The sequence below is a fragment of the Scleropages formosus genome, chromosome 22 (assembly GCF_900964775.1).
Source record: "Scleropages formosus chromosome 22, fSclFor1.1, whole genome shotgun sequence".
In the NCBI taxonomy this organism is placed as follows: Eukaryota; Metazoa; Chordata; class Actinopteri; order Osteoglossiformes; family Osteoglossidae; genus Scleropages; species Scleropages formosus.
Genome location: NC_041827.1, coordinates 4,131,040 through 4,151,933, shown reverse-complemented (window position 1 = coordinate 4,151,933; position 20,894 = coordinate 4,131,040). Strand labels below are relative to the sequence as shown.

Here is a 20,894-nt window from a genome sequence, read left to right as displayed (position 1 = left end):
GTAATCACAAACAGCACCATAAGAAGAAAGTTTGGAAATAAATTTCTCATATACTGCATAATGTTTCTTATGGTCCTGCGTGCTGTGGAAGAGAACTAACCAAATTAACACTGAACCATGGGTGCAACAACCAGCAACATTAATCAATTATTATGCACAATCTGGTTTGCACACAGGGGGCATGGGGGCGCAGTGATTTTGCCCAGGTCCTCCTCTCTGCTTGGTCTGGGGTTCGAGTCCTGCTTGAGGTGACTTGTGATGGACTGGTGTCCTGCTCTGGGTGTGTCACCTCCCCCCCCCCCCAGCCCTGTACCCTGTGCTGCCAGGTTAGGCTCCAGCTCACCACAACCCTGTTTGGGACAAGTGGCTTCAGCCAATGTGTGTGTGTGTGTGTGTGTGTGTGTGTGTGTGTGTGTGTGTGTGTGTGTGAGCACTGGGAGGGGGTGTCACCTCTAGCTACACTGGTATCTTAATACTAGGAACATCTGGGCCTCCAACAGCTGTCCACTGGAATCCTTGCATTACTTAATTAAAAACTCACAAAGGCAACTTGTAGTGCAGTGGTTAGGGGTGCTGCCTTTTGATCTGAAGGTCACAGGTTTGAATCCCACCTCCAGTTGTAGTCAATCATCTTGTGTAAGGCACTTACCCTGCAGTACAAGTACTCAGCTGTATACACAGATAAAATAATTGTATGAATTTTAACATAACTCATAAGTCCCTTGGGAGAAAAGACAGAAATATAACTGGGTATTTGGCAAAGAATATTGCATGTCCTTCATACGAAACTCACAACGGTTATATTATCATTCTGTAGTTCCTGAACCCTCAGAAATGAGCAAACTGGTGAAAAAAATTGTCCATAAAGAAAACCAAGCGCTCTTATTGAGACTGATTGACAGCTCGCGAGAGAGAGGCAGCCCGTGTCGTTGTGCGGGAAGGCCTGTAACGTAGTTCCGCCTTCAGCTGCTAAAGCCACCAATCAGAGTTCGTATCATCACCCCCGGACCACAAAGAGGGGCGGGGCTTAGGTTAGGTCTGGTACCGCTACAAGCCAGAGCCAGAGGACCGAATGACAGAGCGGAGAAGAGGAGAGCTGGGGGAAGAAGAAGAAGAAGGAGGAGGAGGAGGAGGTGATGATGATGAGGGAGGATGTGACTGAAGGTGACAACATCAGCAGCACCTCACGAAGGAAGCACGAGTCTGCCGCAAGACCGTCCATAAGCATAACCTCGAACGCGGCACAATGAGCTGACAGTCGCTTTCTATTTTTTTATACGACATTTTATACGGACTGGTGTTCCCCCTCTCTGACGCCGGTGTTTTCCGTTAGAAAAGTAATTTTGACCGTTCTACTCGCGCCGTTTCCCTCCGCAGTGTCAGCCTCGTTTCCACGAGCCTCGTGGTAGGACGTTCTGTCGAGGACCGGCCTTTTGCGGTGGGGGGCGCGGTGTTACCTGACAAGTTATTCATTCGTTTATTATTGACCAAAGGAAACGCATCTCTGGCTTTTCTAGTTTATGCTCTGCTTGTTTTGTACGCGGTGAAAATGATGAACTCGATCCTGTTCGCCGAGGCATCGACAGCCCCCGGGGTGGCCGCGGTGCCGGTCGGCGGAGCCTCCGGCTCGGGTGCGGTGACGAGCGCGCTGCGGAACGACCTGGGCTCCAACATCCATGTCCTTAAGACGCTCAACCTGCGCTTCCGCTGCTTCCTCGCCAAAGTGCACGAGCTGGAGCGCCGGAACAAGCTGCTGGAGAACCAGCTGCGGCAGGCGCTGGAGCGGCCCCGCTACCGGGGACTCTACTACAGCCGCGATGTAGCGGTCCAGACGGATCTCGTTCCGCCCGATTCTCCGCTCCACGGGCCGTTCCGACACTCCAGACTGCCGGGGACCATCTGGAGCTTCACACACGTGAGGAGGCACGGCGAGCGGCTGGAGACGCTGCAGGGCCCGGGGGTGTCGTGGGTGCACCCGGACGGCGTGGGGGTCCAGATCGACACGATCACGCCGGAGATCAGGGCGCTGTACAACGTGCTGGCTAAAGTGAAGAGGGAGAGGGACGAGTACCGCAGCAAGTGAGTGTGTGCGCGCGAGTTTGAATGAGTTTCAGCGAGTTCCACTGAAGGGGAGTTTCTTGCAGAATTTCAGCGAGTCTGACTGAATTTCAGTGCGTGACAGAATTTCAGCGAGTTTTTGACTGGATTTCATTGAGTCTGACAGAATTTCAGCGAGTCTTTGACAGAATTTCAGCGAGTCTTTGACAGAATTTAAGCGAGTCTGACAGAATTTAAGCGAGTCTGACAGAATTTAAGCGAGTCTGACAGAATTTCAGCGAGTCTGACAGAATTTCAGCGAGTCTTTGAATTCCAGGAAGTTTCTGACTGAATTTCGGCGAGTCTTTGAATTTTAGCGAGTTTTTGACTGAATTCCAGTGAGTTTTTGACTGAATTCCAGCGATTTTTTTTTGACTGAATTTCAGTGAGTCTGACAGAATTTCAGCAAGTCTTTAACTGAATTTCAGCCAGTTTTTGACTGAATTCCAGCGAGTCTTTGAATTCCAGCAAGTTTCTGACTGAATTTCAGTGAGTCTGACAGAATTTCAGCGAGTCTTTGAATCTCAACAAGTTTTTGACTGAATTTCAGCGAGTTTTTGACTGAATTTCAGGGAGTCTGACAGAATGTCAGGCAGTTTGACTGAATTTCAGAGTAGAGTCTGAGCGAATTTTTGTGTATTCCTACTGTGATGCGATACAGAAGCAGACACCAGACAAACTGCACCAGCAATTGCCGCTTTTACCAAATATATGTGCAGTGAATCTGGACTTCAATAATAAATGGAAGGTTTATTCCTGAAAAGTCATTTATTTTCTATTATTTGTATTTGTGATATATTGCTTTTTATTAAATATATTCCATGCACATTTCCAGAGGGGTTTTCAAGCATGTGGTCCTGCTACTGCTCAGTCATCACCAGTATTGGGTTTCTCACACACTTTCTTCTTAAATAACTACTTTAATGTTTAACTTGAGCTCTTTTAGGGTACTTTAATTTTATACGGTCTTACATTTTAGAATATACATATATTGGGTGCGTTAGATGTTTTGCAGACGTATTAATGAGTCTGTTTTATTATTATTGCTATTGGTATTGAAGCTGTTATAGGAGGAGGATGATGTGTTGATTCATAGCAAGTCAAAAGCCATATTTCATCCAAAGAAATAGTCATCATGATGATCACAATGATCATAAAACATTGCATAATAATATATACAGGTCCTTGAGGGAATCTGGTTACCCTGTATTTCTTTCCCCATTATGATGTCATTAAACACCGTTTCTGTTAAGGTTTCCGAAGTTAGTTTTTACTGTGTCAGTTATGGTTGTTTCTGTCCAGAATTTCATGGCCTAGAGACATGAAAGAGACATCAGTTTATTACATGTAGGTTTACTGGCTTTGGAGATTGAGCATCCCTAATGAGGCCCTTTCTTGGGCAATATAGTCAACATTAAAGAAAATGGTAAGCACAGTGTTTTCTTTTTGAATGATACATCTCATGTAGGATTCTGTGCAAAGGACAGCAGGTAGTGTTCTGGTATGTTCCTCTGAAGGATGTGTGTTCAAATCCCACTGTTGCTGTTGTACCCCTTATCAGGGTACCTTTACTGACTTGAGGTAGTAAAATATCCTGCTGTATAAATATGTAAATCATTGTAAAGTTGGCAGGGGGTGCGGTGGCGCAGTGGGTTGGACCACAGTCCTGCTCTCCGGTGAGTCTGGGGTTCGAGTCCTGCTTGGGGTGCCTTGCGGCGGACTGGCGTCCCGTCCTGGGTGCGTCCCCTTCCCCTTACGCCCTGTGTTGCCGGGTAGGCTCCGGTTCCCCGTGACCCTGTATGGGACAAGCGGTTCTGAAAATGTGTGTGTGTGAAATTGTAAAGTTGGTTATCTAACATTGACACCTTGGACAAATGTGTCAGCTACATAAAGGTTAAGAATAATAGTGGGGTAGATGAATGGAACAGTGAAGTTACACTATAATTATAGCCTTAGCTGTTTGTATTTTTTTAAGGCAGTAAAGGCAGAGATCTAAGTTAGTGAAATTTGTTTGAAAATTTGTATTTGCAGTTGTAATGTGGCATTATATTTATTTGCCTTAATTTCTTTGTTCAACCTGAAATCCATATGATAGTTGGTGTAACCATAAGCAGTGCAGGTCTGTATGGTCTGATTGTGATATTTTGCACAGTGCACCCCAGTAGGAAACTCTCACAGTGAGAAAGATATTTTCCGGGGAGCTGAGATATCGCAACTATTTTTAGTAACATTTTCACATGCAGTCACAGTTTTCTCATTCCCAGATCTTTATCTGTGTTTTTGGTCGCTTAACTCATGAAGTTGCTATGGAGACAAGGGGTATGGGTGTGAGTTATTGTAAATGTGAGTGTATACTCTTACATGACTATGACATATCTCAGTGTGTCAGCTCTAAGTTACTAAAGCTGTCTTATTCCATGCAGGATAATAAAATAGGACAACAGACGGTTAAGGAACTTAACTTGTGACCAAAATCTTGCCAGTTCAGGTACCTGCTTTAGAGAGTAAAATTGTAAGCTGTGTAAGTAGCTTTGGATGAAGTACCTGCTAAGCTCCTTAATTACAGGTGGAGATGGTGCAGTGGTTGAAGATATCGAAAGGTAATGTCAAGATCACTGCTTCATATCTGAAGGCCGATACTGCTACCAAACCCTGAAATAAAAGGTAATCTAAGTTGAACAATTGAACGTGTTCAGCTGTGTAAATGGATAGGGTTATGAGTTTCTGTGGAGAAAAGCAATGGCATGGTAGTAATATTTTTAACAGTACAATACATATTACTATTGGATGAGTGACCCATTGTAAGTAGTGTATCTAGCAGTGTAAGTCACCTTGGTGAATAAGGTGTGTGGGCTCATAACATTACATAGTATCCATTGTAAGTCGCTTTGGAGAAGAGCGTTGAATAAATGTAAATGAAAATGGATAATATGTGTTTGGTGTTAGAAATTTCTTGTCTTAAGACTGAGCACTTGGGAAACACAGGGTTTCAGGTAAACTTCAGGTTTCAGTGGGTATCGTCAGCAGGATTCAGTTGTGCTTGATGTGTCCATTATTTCTGTCTTTGCAGCCAGTGGAACAGAACAAGGGACATTATTGCACGTTGACAATTAAGCCATGGCAACACTGAAACAGTAACTGTGACTGGGTAGAATTTCTGCTGTTCCAGGTTTTGAATTTAAAAGGTTAAAGCAGCTGTTTTGAGGAAATTATTTTTAATAGTACAAAATGTAGACAAGACTGGATCACTGCCCTCCCTAGCCTGTAGACTCGTCCATCTAGTGTTTCTGCAAATAGTGTTAAATCAGGGCTTTGCTGGAAGCCTGGTTATGAATAAAACATCCTTTATTTGAGAGTCGTTTACCTCCTGCTTGTTGGCCGGCACCGCCCAGGCTTGGTGCCTCAAGGGGCTCTGCAGTGGCCATCGCTTTTTATAGGGGGTGGGGAGGGGGATCAAACATGTTACATACATCTGTTCTGCTCCATATTGCGGTAAGTGGAGCTCCAGTGGCGATTCAGGGAAACTGTAGTAGCTCACAGCCAAATGAGGACCTGTTGAAGCCCAAAAACAACCCCAAAAAAGCAATAAGAGGTCATTATTGGCATTAATGTGGACAGTTTTAATTTAGAGGACTTGTCAAATGGCTGTAGTACCCAAAACATTTTGATATATTACGCAGAGAGGGGCCCACTAGTGATGGCTCTGGTTTCTAGTCTTACAGTAAAAGCTGTGACCATTATGATGTGAAACTGTGGATCCCATGTGGTATAATTCTACATGGCAATAGACTGAGTTAGCAGCTTATGTTTTTTTTTCATATTTATTTGTCTGCCTGTAATTTTTGCTTTAATGAGTGCCAAGTTGGTGCCTCCCTTTGTGCTTATGGTTAGTTTTTGAATGCATTGGAGGCATCAGCTATGTATCGGGGGATAGTGGGAGAAAAAACTTACCCATAAAGACAGAATGGATTAAAACACCCTGTCCCCTGCACACCATTTCCACTCATAGATGTGTTTCATCGCAAGTGTTCCGCAAAGCTGCATCAGAGCCCATGTGGCTGCCATGTGCAGCCACTGGCCTTGTCGTGCTTCACCACTTCCTCATGAGCCACCCTGAAGAAATGTCTCCCAAAGTCTGGTGACCATTTCCTTTATCAAGGCACAAGGAGCCTTTATCTGCCCCTGCATTCAGTGGCTTACTTTGTGATGAGTAAACTGGAGACCTCATCATTTGTTTACTACATCCTACCGTGTTCTCTTAAAGCCCTGACTAAATGAAATTCCTTTTGAGAAGGAAAAGTGGGGCTAGATTTTCATGTATGCAACTAAAAACACAAGCTAATTCCATAGTCTTGTTTTGTGCTCATTAAATGCATTTGGGAAAAAAACTTTTTCATTAAAATAAACTAGTTTTATCATTAATTTGTGACTCTAGAACAATTAGTAACTGGCTGACTAGTGTTGTAATGTTTTGATTTGGCTATAAACTTAAAAACTATGGAAGAGAAACAAATCTCTAGCTACTAAAGGGGAAAAGGAGCTTATTCATAAAAAATTCACTGCAGACCCTCAAGTGGTATAACAAACAAAAGCGTGTCCAAAAAGATCAGTCAAACTCAATGATGAATTTGGCCGGGAAAAATGGGGATAATATTCAGTAAAAATTCTATGGTAACTTTTGTGGGGAATCCTGAGCACAGCAGCTATAACAAATTCAATGGATAGTACAAACAGTTCACATGGTGGGGTATTTTATTGATTATAGTAATTTGATCAAGTATTTTGATATGTAAGAAAAAAGATCAGTCAGGCATGGGTATATAATAATTATATGCACATATTTTTGCTTTGCAGGATAGTGAAAACTCCACATATAATTCAGGAAGCAGGGATAGATGGCATGGACATGGTCTTTGAAAAGGTGTCCTCATGCATGATTAGGGACCAGGAATTCCACAGATGAAACTTGGGGGATTACTAGAGCAGCTTTTCCATTTTACTTTGCAAAGTGTATTGAATCTCTCTCTTTCTACATGTGGTAGAATGAAGCTGAGACTGATTAGATTGAAGAGATAATTGAGTGCCCTTGAAGGAGCTGAAACCATGTGATGTGATTGGACTGGAAAAGATGGGCTGTTGTGTAAAAAGGACCAGTGGGTCTGATATTGGAACAGCTGGTCATTATGAGCCATTATCACAAACGTAGCATAGTCTGAACAGTTGGCATTAAGAAGATTGTTTAATTTAGGGCTTGACATAGAACATCTAAACCATCCTAATATTGCACAACTTCCCTTTGCACTCCAGTGCAATAAAGCTTGTCTTGATGGGGTCTTGGTGTCTTACCATAATATAGTGCATTCTTGGTTATGTTACTGCACTCGACTATATTCTAGTTCAAAAACATTATTTCAAGAAAATAACTATTTTGGTGTCCTCAGTTAAGCTGCTCTGTTTGCAGTTTTGGACGTTATGTCCATACAAAGAAAAAGGCATCATCATCAGGTGCTGTGCACTGACCTACATCCTGATGTGGCAGTGTTCTTTGGGTGAAGTGAACCAGGTCGTGACCATTTGGCCTGATGTAACAGTCCCTCTGTTTCCACCATTCCCATCTGTGTTTGTTCTATCATTCTCTCTACTCCTAGCTCCCTGTTCCCTATGAATAATTCCAGTTCCTGACATCAGACCTTCAGCATTCTTTATTCTTTTGATTATTTCTTATCTCTCTCCATGTCTACTGTCGCTTAATTAACAAGGGTGTTACATCATAAATGTGGTACTGATGTGTCCAGAGTAGAGGTGTTCTTATGGCGTCAATGGCATGCACCATTCACCTGTATAGCTACACATGGGAGAGCGGAGCCCCCTGTGGCATGAGATACAGGCTGTGGCAAGCTGTCCGTTGCCCTTCTGTCTGCTCTTTACGCCATCCTGAACTTGTCTTTTCTTGCTCCTCTTCCTGCAATGCGTTCTTCTTTACTACCATACACACTTCCCTTTTCCATTGTAATGCTTTTTTCGTGTCTGTTTAATCGCGCTAGTGTGTTTGTGTGGAGGCTAGTGGGTGGTAAGTGACATGAACACTGTGCCGATTTGTTAGTATTTAGAAAAGTGCAAAAATATAGACATTCACTGTGCTTTTTGTCATTGACTTTCTGAAATTTTGTTTTTAATCTCAGGGGAATTTAATAATTATTCACAATGTTTCTAAATGAAATTAACTGGTGGTAAATCACAATTTCTCTTTTCCAGCCACTTGGGTATTACTTGGAGGTCTTGTGCCTTTTAAACTTGTATTACAGAAAATCTGAGTATGGGACTGCTGTTATAGTGTGGAATTAAAAGTTACAACCCCCTCACTGACTCTCTGGTATTATACATGTGATAGGATTTAATTTTAGAAAAATTCTTTTCCTGATTAACTTGGGATTCAAAACTACAACTTTCAGGGTAGGGGCCCAGAGCCCTAACCACCTCTTCATTTAAGGATGACCCAGGGTTACTTAAGTATTTTAATTACTTTATATTGATGCAAGTGTGGGTATGGCTTTTTTTCATTGCTCTTGTGACTCATTCCTTACTCATTACTTATTCTGTGTCCTGCTTTAGTGAACAGTGACTGCACTACCCTTTCACCCATACCTAGAAATACCTTGTTGAACAAAACTGTGAATACAGCTATTTGTTGCAACTGTATACCAGGCTTTTACTTGTGCCGCTAAAGTAATGATAAATATCTAGCGCTGAAACATGCAAGAGATGTGGTCCAGACCGCTGTGACGCTGCATTCGACAAGTAGTTATTGATAACAGATGGATAGATAAGACGCACAAAAAGATTAACCAGAGTTGCTGAGAGACGATATTTACAAGCGTAAGTTTTGAAAAAAAAAAAGCCAAAGGCAACACCCCATGTTGTAGAGGCCAAGGCCATCACAGAGTAAGTGCAGTGCAGATATGAAGGATTTGGTGCTGCCTATACGTCAGCTATTTGTCAGTTTCCTGCTGGGTTGCCAGATCATGTGGAAAAGCAGTTTGTTTGGCAGCAGCTTCTTAAAGCAGAATGTTGGTGGGCATCCTTGCCCTTTGTTTTTCTCGCTCTCTGTAGATTAGGAACCAATTTAAAAATGTAATAACACTGAATAGACTTAATTTTAGTGCAGAGTGATAGTATAAAACAACTTGTGTAAATTATATAAAACAGCCTTATTTAGTTTTGGTATGGAATGGGTAATAGACTAATTCAGTAAGGAATTGGTGGGATTTATTCTTTTCTATTTTATTTTTTCTGGGTACGAGAACAACGATGCCATGATGACATTCATGATGAAATGACAGTTTATGACTTTAGTGTATGCACCCAGTTCACATGATCTGCTTGGTTTATATCATGGTACAAATAAGATTCACCTCAGTGGAAAGGGATCCGTTTTTACACAGATATCTTGTGTTCATGAAGCATGGAGATTTTGTGTTCTTCCAGATGTAAATCTTGAACTGAAATCTGAAAAAATAGGTCCACTGTACAAGCTCAGAATCCATATAAACACAAGAATGAGTGTGTTGGTGGCAAATGGAGAGTGATGCTCTAAAAAGCCAAGTGATTTACTGTGATGTGTGTAACAATGCTGCCTGTCTGCCATATAGGTCAGTTCCAGCTCAGGATAAGTATTTTCAATAGCCATGTGGTTTTCCCAAAATGTGACTCCATTGTTTTACAACAGCATCGGTAGGAACTGCCTGTAGATTTATTGTTAATATTTCTTTTGCTGTCACAGGTGTAAATTTTAGCTGAGGCTTTGCTAAATCCTCCTGATGGTACAGAGACAAGGTCTCTCATACAGAACGTTTCTGTTGTGAAAATGAAACTCGGAAGCGGGGCAGGTGCATCATTGCGTGCTCTGCCACTTAGTTTGGCCACATACTGTCGCTCAAAATTCATTATTTAATCCTTCCCACTTCCTTGTGCCAGGCACCAGTTCCTCAGAGCAGTGCGCTGGGTGTTTTTCGCTGGAATATCCTAAGCCTCCTAGGAGTAATGAAACATGCTGCAGTAAGGGGTGGTCAGCTTGCACACACCCTTATTTCTTCAGCCACAGCATTTCAAGTGTTCTCAATATTGCACATATGCACAAATGACCGTCCATATTGCAGTGACCTTTCTTTGGAAATGGAATGAGCTGTTCTGTCACTTCTTAACATCAAAAAAAACGATCTTTTCATCAGATGCAAGCAGATAAATTGAGATGTTTATTAATACACTTTTTCCCCCTGTATGGATAATTCCAGTGAACAGTAAATTAGCAAGTATGTCAGTTATTGAGTATAAACTTGAGATAGGAACTGAATCTGTGCTGATCTAAGGAAGTGAAAGGCATTAAATAATTAATTTAAAACCAGGGAAGACCTTGGTCTGAATGAACCATAAGTGTTTAGTATAGGTTTCAAAACAACAGCCAGTGCATTATGTAGTTGCAGTAGTGCAAAGAACTTAGTTTGTTAAAATAAACTATCCACTATGAAACATTAAATCACAAAAAGCATATTCGAGGTAGAATAACTGTTTTAGTGCCCCTGTTTGCTTAGTTTAGTCTCCTGCCTTTGTCTCCTGCTGCTGTTCTCGGGGTTAGAGTGGGTGTGTGGGGCTGGGGAGACCCCTGATCACGTTCTCTTTTCATGAAGCACTGCAGCACAGACAGGGGTGTGGCTGGCTGTTATTCTGCTTCGCCTTGTCGCTGACCTTCTGCCTTCTGTTGAGCGTCAGAAGACACCCAACCCACCCCAGACAACCATGCCGTGCAGAAGCCTCCTTTCCAGTAGCGTGCAGAGGACCCGCAGCACGGGGTCCATGCATGAATAATTGAGACACAGCCGAATTTAGCTCCGTTGCAGTGGGGATCAATGGAACAGAATGCTTAGGAGACACCTTCGGAAGCTTCCACCTCGTTGCTGGTTCCTGAACGGGAACAGCCTAATTGGAGCTGAACAGCTCACGCTGTCCCACGAGGAGAGAAGAAACACGACGAAACAGCGAATAAATATGAACAGCTTTTGAGCTTGAAAGCTGTGTGTTGAGTGAATAACAATAAACAGGTAACTGAGCTGTGGGAATCCGCACACAGGAAGACCTCGTTATATTTGTTCATCCAAACAATTCAGTGAAAAAGACAAGAATTGCCCGCTACCTTTCGCTATGACCATAGTAGTTAGCCTTTTCTTTAATTTTCAGAAATGCTGTAAAATACACGCCCTTATTCCACACACTTAATGTCATTTGTTGTCTTGCCAGAGTTTTGTGGGATTCTCTCTGTATAAAATAAGTTCTGGATGACAATTTATGGTAAACCACTTATTTAATCTACTTGCTCACTGTTTGTAGTTTAACACACTCAGATTTTTTTTTTTGTTTTTTTTTTCTCTGCACACATTGTACTTTTTATTTAACTTTTAATATTGGACTCCACATATTTTTATCTTACTTATTTATTTTATTATTTATTCTATCCTATTTTCATCATTATATATTTCTGTAGTATGCTCCTAATTTTGGGGGTGCGGTGGCGCAGTGGGTTGGACCGCAGTCCTGCTCTCCGGTGGGTCTGGGGTTCGAGTCCCGCTTGGGGTGCCTTGCGACGGACTGGCGTCCCGTCCTGGGTGTGTCCCCTGCCCCTCTGGCCTTACGCCCTGTGTTACCGGGTAGGCTCCGGTTCCCCCGTGACCCCGTATGGGATGAGCGGTTCTGAAAATGTGTGTGTGTGTGTGTGTGTGTGTGTGTGTGTGTGTGTGTGTGTGTGTGTGTGCTCCTAATTTTTACTTTATTTGTATTGCCTCATTTATCTGTACTACGGACAGTCGGAAAAGCATTTCACTGCACATCGTAATAAGTATGGTTGTGTGTGACAAATAAAATTTGAACTTGAACTAATCCGTTATCACAGTTTTTTCTATTGTTTGAAAGAGATTTTAAAAACTAGGTGTTTGTGATTTGCCATTCAATGGATTTGGACCTAGACAACAATTTAATTTGTTTACAGGTCCTGGGGCCTGTTTTTCAAAGTCTGCTATCCTGTTTTCCTGTGATGGGTGACTGCTGTTTCTTCGTCTGTAGGGCTACGCTGTATCTGGTTCGCTACCAATGGCAAACCATCCAGTTTCGAGCTTGGTTCAGTTGCACTGCAGTGCAGTTTTCCCTTGACAGTGACAAATGTATTTCAGCGACTGTTTTTCTCCTCAATCATACAGCTGAATTCAGTCTTGGCTGAAAAAACAGTCATGTTCTAGTGGTCCCTTGCTATAAGATAAGGATAAATACAAACTCTCGTTTACCCCTTGTCCACATCAGGGTCATGGTGGTCCAGAGCCTACCCCAGAATCAGAGAGCATGGGGCTAAACGGTAAATCTTAGTCGGAATGCCAGCGTACAACAGGGTAGCAAGACATACTCTTTCTCTCACACATTCACCCCCTATGAGTGGTTTAGAGTCCCAAAAAAGATAAATATTCTTTCTGATAAATTTAGTTGGCTTTCAGTTTCCTCAGGAGCTGAGCAGACCTGACATGATGGTTCAGAGGTGTTCAATTGTCGATGACTCTGTATGCAAGGTATTCAGTGGAGCATTCCTAGATGGCATTGACCACTCTTGCCTGTCCTCATTGATTGAGGCTGCTACATGAGGAGTTCACATTCGTGGGCTGCAGTGGATGTGGATGCATACAAATCCATGGTGCCATGGCTGGAGGCAAGCTACAAATGAAACCGAATAACTGCATTTACTGTCTAACCGCTTTCTTGTTAATGGCCATCTAACCTGGGGAATGTGACCGATTCAAGCTTTGCACGTGCACTAATGAAGGAAGCTGATGGTCTCTTCATTCGCTATTGGAAAATGGCACTATTGATTCAGTGTTTTGCATTAACCACATGTTCAGTCATTCTGTGCAAGGGAAGGGCTTCTAGTTTCTAGTCAAGGATACCACTCTGCTAAGCCATGGCCCAATGATTTTATTTGAATTCTTTCTTAAAGCAGTGCTCACACTATGATGTCACCGTCACAGGCAGGACACATGGTCTCCAGTCTCCTAGCATTAATCACACAACTACAGTCCATTTTGGTTTGCCTTACCCAGTTGAGGTGAGATATCTGGCATGCAGGTAGCCTTCTGTTTTATCAGTGAGACATCCAGAGTTTCAGATTCCGTCATGGGCAATTTGCGTGATTTTACTTGTTTGTTGGCCACCTCCAAAAGCTTTAACAGGAGGAAAGGCTAATACTCCATAAATTTAACTTTGCTAAATAAGGTTCTAGTGTAGCAGGAATTACCCTCCCTGCTGTTATCACATTCCTCTTGAGTTAACTTATTAAAATTCCTTTGCTTTAAAAAAAAAAAAAAAATGTGTTTCATTAATAATAATGGAAAGTCTTGAGTAATTGGAATTCCTGGTGTTTGTCTCAACCATTGTTTAAACTTGACACTTTTTGAGGAGATTGGCACTTTGACGAGGCGGTGTTCTCATTGACAGTGTGCTGAAGGTGTGCTGCCCGTCATCCCCCGGACTCCACCTGGTCCAGGTCTGGGCCTGTGGGTTTTGAGGCTGGTTACTGGGTGTCAGACATAAGACATTACATAATATCCACCTTGCTAATAGTAACTGTTGTGACTAGCTCAGGAACCGCACCCCCAGGGCATTCCGCATAACCAAGGAGAACAATACCAACCTGTAGTTCCATGGTGAAGTGGTTGTTCTCTCCTGCCTCCTTAACATTGTGGCTGTACTCATGTCTTAATGCCTGAACACCTGCGAGGAGACAACTGTCCATGCTGAGGTCTGTTGAGAAACCCAAATAGGAACGGTACATGCTCAGTAGAGGGGATGGGTTTGGCTATGCAGACCTCGCATTCCAGTACCCCAAGACATTAAGATTTTCCTTTGCAGATCAAAAGTGAAATGCTTAGAACTGTTTTTAATTGTCCCATGCCATCATGCTTCAAAATTTTAGTTTTTTTTTTTTACGCAAGTTGAAGATGAGGCTTCTGTCACAGCTTAGTCAAAAGCTGTAGCAAAGTGTGCTTTGTTGGTAGCATTCGCTGTTAGACCACCCAGTTTAACAAGACTCGCAGAGATTCCCATCACAGTGACTGTCAACAGTGATTACCAAATATAGTCGACAGAACACAGGAGAAAGTCTTGTGGTTCTTTGTCATTATGGTTCACAGTGCTCTTCTTAGGAATTCTTCCCATTGCAAGTTATTGATCCTAATAGCACTGAATGAATTGCGGGGTCACTGAGATGTGGAGCTCTTGTGCTCTACAGCAATGAAGAGCAGGCTGTGGATTTGTCTTCGTGGTACCATCCTCTCAAAGTCAATTTCAGCTGTTGCCAGTGCTGCAAGTTCCAGCAGAGAGGAGCCAATCTGTCGCTGTTTCGTAGAAACAATTATGTGTTCTTTCACCATATGTGTCATGCAATGCTTGGCGTAAACACCCATGTGTGCTTGCCTCCTCTTGTCTGACTGAGATAAAGCAAATGTGAAAGCTATGTACTCCTTAGGTGTTTCCTTTGTAAGAGATTAGTAAGCTAACCGCATTTCACTTTGGGGCAATTGGCGGGTAATCGCTTGTTGGCAGCTGAATGTTGACATAATGCTTTTTCCTGGTTTTAATGGCATCAACATAACTTCAGTTTTGTTAGAAGTGGGCTTGTTGGGGGAGGATGAGTTGGTAGGCAAGGGTGTGGTATGAATGGCAATGTATTCGGATGCGACTCAGCCATTTCAGCTGTCTACACAAGGCTATCACTTTGCCTATGTGTCCAGGTGTACTTCCTTTCCCTGGGCTCACTCTGATTCAGTCATGCTGGCTATAATTCCGTACATGTATTAAGTACAGTAAAATCTATGTAATTGGTTACATGTGCAGAGATGAATATGATGTGGTTTAAGAAAATGTGACTGTCAGTGTTGCTGCTCAGGCTCTATTCCCTAGCCTGGTCTATGACCCATTCTTTTTTACATAGGAATCACAGAGAAAGTTTTCTGTGTTGTACTAGGGTGAAGTTCGGTTTGGTGTGGGATTGAAAATTTCTATTCATTTCAGGACCTGCACCTGGAAAAGTGTTCAGCAGACAAAACATAGACATACTCTATATTTATAAGAATAATAGTATAAAAACGTTCCTTATTCGTTTCTCTTCCTGTACACAAACCAAAATGGTGAGGTAAAATGGTATTTACTGTATTTACAATTTTTGATTCAGATCTTGATGTAATCATTTCCAAGTTTCATCCTAATACAAGATGAACATAAACCTTCACATTCTCCATCCTTCATGTTCAGCTACACACCCTTCTGGGATCCTTTAAAGGATTGCAACAGAGACCTGTGTTGACGCTCATTATTCAGCTCCCTGTTTGCTACGTCTTACTTGCCAGTGTTTTTAGGCATCGTCTGTCAATATATAAGGACTGCTTTCTCATAGTGTGTGTGACCAAGTCAGTGATCAGCCGGCTTTCCTCAAGACCATTCGGTAGTGTGATCTGCTGTCCCAGCTGCTTGTCCCTTTCACGTCACAGTTCGCTGTGGATGATGAATGTGGTAGTCGAGCATTTGGGTTTTAAGTTACTTCAGAGTGGTCTATTTGAGTTGCTGTGTTTGTGGCTACAGGCAAACATCCTTGCAATGTGCTGAGTCATGACACCAAATCAGCTGTTTCTTGCTGGGATCACATCTCCTACTGTTCATGCCAAGAGCAGAGGAGAGACCAAGGAAATGTTGAATCGCTTAACTATTTGTCACCCTTAGCCTTCTATTCCTGTAGTTTCTGAAGTGTCTTAGGGTGCCTCATTTCATGTGTCATCATTTTGTTTCTATTTTTTCATTTAACTGATACTTTTCCATTAGGTTTGTATTCAACTTAGTTATTTACCCTTTTTGTTGCAAAGTAGTACACAAACTGCTGCCTCTTTCTGTACAATTGTGTTATTGCACTGTGTGGGAAATTTCCTGCAGGGATTAATAAAGTATTATCCCATGTTTTTTCATTTAGCTCACACTTTTCTCCAAAGTGACTTAGTGTTAATCTGCTTACAATTATTCACCCATTTATACAGCTGGGTAATTTTAATGGCGCACTTTAGGATAAGTACCTTGCTGAAGGGCACTGCAACCAGAATAGGGATGTGAACCTGCAACCTTTGGATCCAAAGATAGCTGCACTAACCATGACACTTCCAGCTGTCTCCTGACCCTGTCGATTAAATTCCCTCAAATTGTGAGGGGAAAGCACAGAATGTGTTTGCTATTTTCTGTGTAAATGACTTTCCTCATTAGAAGGATTATAAGCTGATGCTTCCTATGACAGTGACTTGGAGCAAGGCTTCCAGTTTGGGAATCACTTTGTTTAAAGTATTTTTGCAACAAATCTGCAGAATCTTGCTCTTTCCCATCATAGTAACTTCCTTTATACTGTTGAGTATGAATAAATGTATAAATGAAAATGAAAAAATGAATAAATGTAAATGTAAAGAGTATCACTTATGTGCTAAGGTGGAGTCATGTCATAAAATTTGTACTTGATTCTTGTTGTAACTGTAAGCATTCCTCTGTTACTCATCACTGCCTGATAATATAATGGCAGGAACATGTGCTACTGGTTGCCAAGCAGTACTGGTGTTTGCAGGACTTCCAGGTGTGGTCATGTCTGGGATGAGGGTGCTATATTTAAGTGGGTAGCATGTGGAACAGAATTGGAGGCTATTCACCAGAAGTGGGGGAGGGCGGTGGGCACCATATCAGGCATGAGAATGATGACGTGGAGCTGCAATTTTTTCAGTGTGTGTCAGTTGCTTGGAAGTAGGGTGTGAGTCAAGGAGCTGTGAAAGTTTGGAAAGCCACATCCTGTGGGGCACTGACTAACTGAAACATCTGTCCTGTCCTGGGTGTATCCCCTCCCCCTCCAGCATTATGCCCTGTGTTGCTGGGCCAGGCTCTGGCTCCCCATGATCCTGCATTGGGATGAGCGGTTTCAGATTTTGTGTGTATATAACCTTCTTTGCATTTAGAGAGAGCAACTATTATTTTATTAATCTTCATTCATTTTCATATGCACACCTAAATTTGTGTGTCTTTTTTCTTATATAGTGAGGGATTGAAAGCGTAGTGGAGAACGAACTGGGGTTGGGGAGTGAACATGTCGGAGAAGGACAAGCAGAGAGAGAGGCTGAAAGAGAAATCACACAAAGCATGACCTTGAAATGTTGTCTACTCAGCAAATCAATCTACTCACATCCTGCTGGGGGGGTGGTCTCTATGTACTGTAGCCCCCTCCACATGACCACCAGTTATTATCACTCTACATATACTGTACCATTCTGGGTAGCTGTGGTAAATCACACAAACCCATCCGTGTGATGGTAAGTCAATATCTCTCTGCAGGACACACAGTTGGTTTGTCCTTTTCATTTTCTCCTCCTGCAGTAGTAAGCCCAGTCACCAGCTCGGACACTGTTTTTTCTTTGTTGTTCATTTACAATGTTAACGTGCTGTTTCTGGCACTGTTCTCATTTCATCTGAATGTTGCACTATCGTAGGAAGGCACGTTATTCTAAAAAAAAGGCTGCAGCATGTCCGAAAAGAAGGAATTCTCCCTGGTGTTCTGTTCAGAGCATACTGGTAGAGCAAGAAGACTCTTGCAGCCCTGCTGGCAGAGTTTGCGTCTAGCGCAACAAGACCGGGTTGAGGTTGACGACCGCCTGCAAAATGTGATGGCCATCATTTTTTCTGAGGATAAGGGTTTTATTTTGTTCACTCAATAGAGGCTACTCCTATCGGGACAAACTCTCTTACACAACACAGTGTGATGAATGACCGTATTGCATGTAGAATAACTGTCAGTTATCCATGTCTTTATCCTGGCTGGTATTGTAATTTCTTGAGAAGTACATCTCTGTTGAAACAACTGTTTAATTTGCAGTCACTTTAGCTTTGTTGGGCATTTCAGTACAGTGCAGTAGAGTAAACGTACTGTATGTTTCAGTATTTGAAAACGTACGTGAGTGAAGATGTCAGTAGGACGTGTCAAGCCCATGCTATACATATGTTTCTGTATAAACTGTACATACAGTAACCTGATGGGTGTGAGAAAGGCTTAGCCACATATGATCCAGATGTCTTATGAAGTTTGTACAGGGTGATGGTAAGGGACATTCTTTAGGTTGGAGCCCTTGGCAAATACTTTCACTTCCGATTTCCACATATTGCTGGTGTCTTGAAGTCTGGACCTGAGGAGGGTGGTGTCAGTTTTTATACTCAAAAACAGGAAGTTGGGAAGAAAGAACTGAAACGAGATGTAAAGACTGGCAAAGAGAACACCAGAGGAAGAATTAAGAACTGAAAGAGACAGTATGGAGTTTGGAGAATTTTTTTTTTTTTTTTTTAATAAAGAAATGTTTATAGTTTAGTCTGGTACAAATACAGTTATTCATTGACTTACGATGTTAAGGTCTGGTACAATAACTAGGTCTGGTAACCTAGTCGGTCTTCATTGTTTTGATCAAGCTTTGGAAAGTCCTCTGTCATGCTAATAAAAAATAAAAGATATGATTGGCTATAATAAAAATTGCCACAGAGACCTCAGAGATCCAGAGGAATTTTGACATGTAAGGCAGCACTGCTCCTATTGCCTTATGTTCCAATATTCCTTACCCCTGTAAGCTGACCCCCTGCAAACTTGACCTGGTCAGGCTGTTGGTTTGGCTTTTTCATGGTTCTGGATCTCTGCAGGTCTTCATGGATGGTAGCAGTGGATGAAACATCATTGATGTCAACAGAAAATTAGATAAATATTGGAATGCAACTTAAGAATTGCAATATGAGCCATAGTGTGTTGAAAGGCTCTTTCTGTGTTTGGATAATGGATGGAAGTTCAGACAAATGGTGCACAACTAAACATGCCAAGGCTTATCAGCATCTTGAGTGTTATCAACTGTGGCATATGTTTTCTGTGTGATTCATATTACACAGACACGATCTGATGGAAACGACTAAACAGAGGCTGAGACTGACAATGGATTTGTGTGATCAGGAAACCTGGTTTTTCTACCCCACGTCAGCTTGAACAGAAGGCCGTCATCACAGCAGGTGGTGTTCCAGCTAAGTCACAGTTGCTCATATGGTGCTGGGCCAACATAGAGGGTGCGATCAAGGGAGGAATTCCAGTGTTTGTGTGTGTGTGCCTGTGCATATTGGCACAGGGTAGTGGAATTTCTTTGTTCTCCAGAGGAATGTGTCTCCTGAGCCACCTCTTACGCTCATCTTCATCTGATTTGATCTCTCATTACACTTCACCTTTTCTTTCGTTTTCAAAACTGTATAGATTCTCTCTGTGGTCGTAGTGACAAGGCGCTTGTTGAAAATGTGTTTAGATCTCATGATTTTCAGTTTCCATGAAGTGAGACTGAAATTAAACCTAATTCTGATGTGGAGCCATTAACAGCAAATAGTGAATATATTTGTTAATGCTAAATGTACTTTACATATTTCTAATTAATTGTATTGTTTATGATGTATTCCATAAATATGTTCTGCTAGTCTGAATTTTTAGTCCTTTACAGTGCAACCAACAGTGCTCATTTACCCATTTTGGACCTACAGTGAACAATGGAACCATTTCTATCCTTATGACTGTCCTCTTATGTGACAGTTCCTTAACTAAATTCATTTTATAGAGCTCTTCTCAACTGAGGTGGGGGTGGTGGCGCAGTGGGCTTGGCTGGGTCCTGCTATGTGGTGAGTCTGGGGTTTAAGTCTTGCTTGGGGTGCCTTGTGATGGATTGGTGTCCTGTCCTGGCTGTGTCCCCTCCCTCTCCAGCCTTGTGCCCTGTGTTTCCAGGTTAGGCTCCAGTTTGTCCAGAAGTGGTTTCGGATTATGTGTGTGTGTGTGTGTGAGCTCTTCTCACACGGTGACACGGAGCACTGAACAAAGGTTCAGAGGTGTCCTCTTTTCCTAGAGCTTGACAGAATCTCTTTCCAACTTTCATTTTGACAGAAAAAGCATCCTGGCTCTTTAAGGCCATTTTGGAGCCTATTTGTAATCCCTGAAGTTTGCGAAAAATGAAAAACACGACGTGTGTATATCAGCTGCTATGTTGACATTCACCCTAGCGACTCACCTGGCAGCGTTACACTACCCAGAGTGCCAAGGATGGACCTTGTCTGTAGTGGAGAGCAGAGGACTCTGCCCTTGTAAGGTAGTGATCTTTTGTTTTTATTTATTGACCCTCAAAACAAAAGCTAGAAATGGAGTAGCAGACCTTTCCAAGGCAGACCACAGTGGAGATTAAGAGCTGTTTTTGTTGCGATTCCAAATTCCAAACAAATGAGGTGCAGCAGAAGGTTTAAGGACTTTATATTCCGGAGATGTCTTGTTGGTTCCCTCATCAGTGCGCTGACCTGGGCCAGGAGATGACATAGCAGCACTCCACTACTAGAAACTCTGGCAAATGCCTGGGATGGAGAGGATGTCACATCAGCAGAAGACAAATATGAATTAGAAGACCACTATTGAGGAACACAGCAATAAGTACACAGAGAGACACTGCATCTGGCAGAATTGGTCAGGTATATCTGGAAGACATACAAACATGGGTGCTGGAAGAGAACAATTTTTGGATTTGAGTGACAGGTTGACATGTATGCAGTTGAAGTGATGCCCGCAAGACCGGATGAGATACAGGAAAATCGGTAGGCATGGAACAAAAAAGACGAGGTTGCATCTGGATCTGATAGGTGGCACCTGG

General features: G+C 42.4%; 1 protein-coding gene across 2 annotated transcripts in view; it reads left to right on the top strand.

Moving 5' to 3' along the window:
• Positions 1-1,031: 1,031 nt before the first annotated feature.
• The window catches only part of iffo2b (intermediate filament family orphan 2b), a 33,818-nt gene continuing 13,955 nt past the window's right edge, over positions 1,032-20,894 (top strand). For both annotated transcript variants that reach the window (XM_029247858.1, XM_029247857.1), the window contains exon 1: positions 1,032-2,079. In XM_029247858.1, coding sequence (XP_029103691.1) covers positions 1,550-2,079 — 530 coding nt within the window. In that variant the 5' untranslated portion in view covers positions 1,032-1,549. The remainder of the gene's footprint in view (positions 2,080-20,894) is intronic.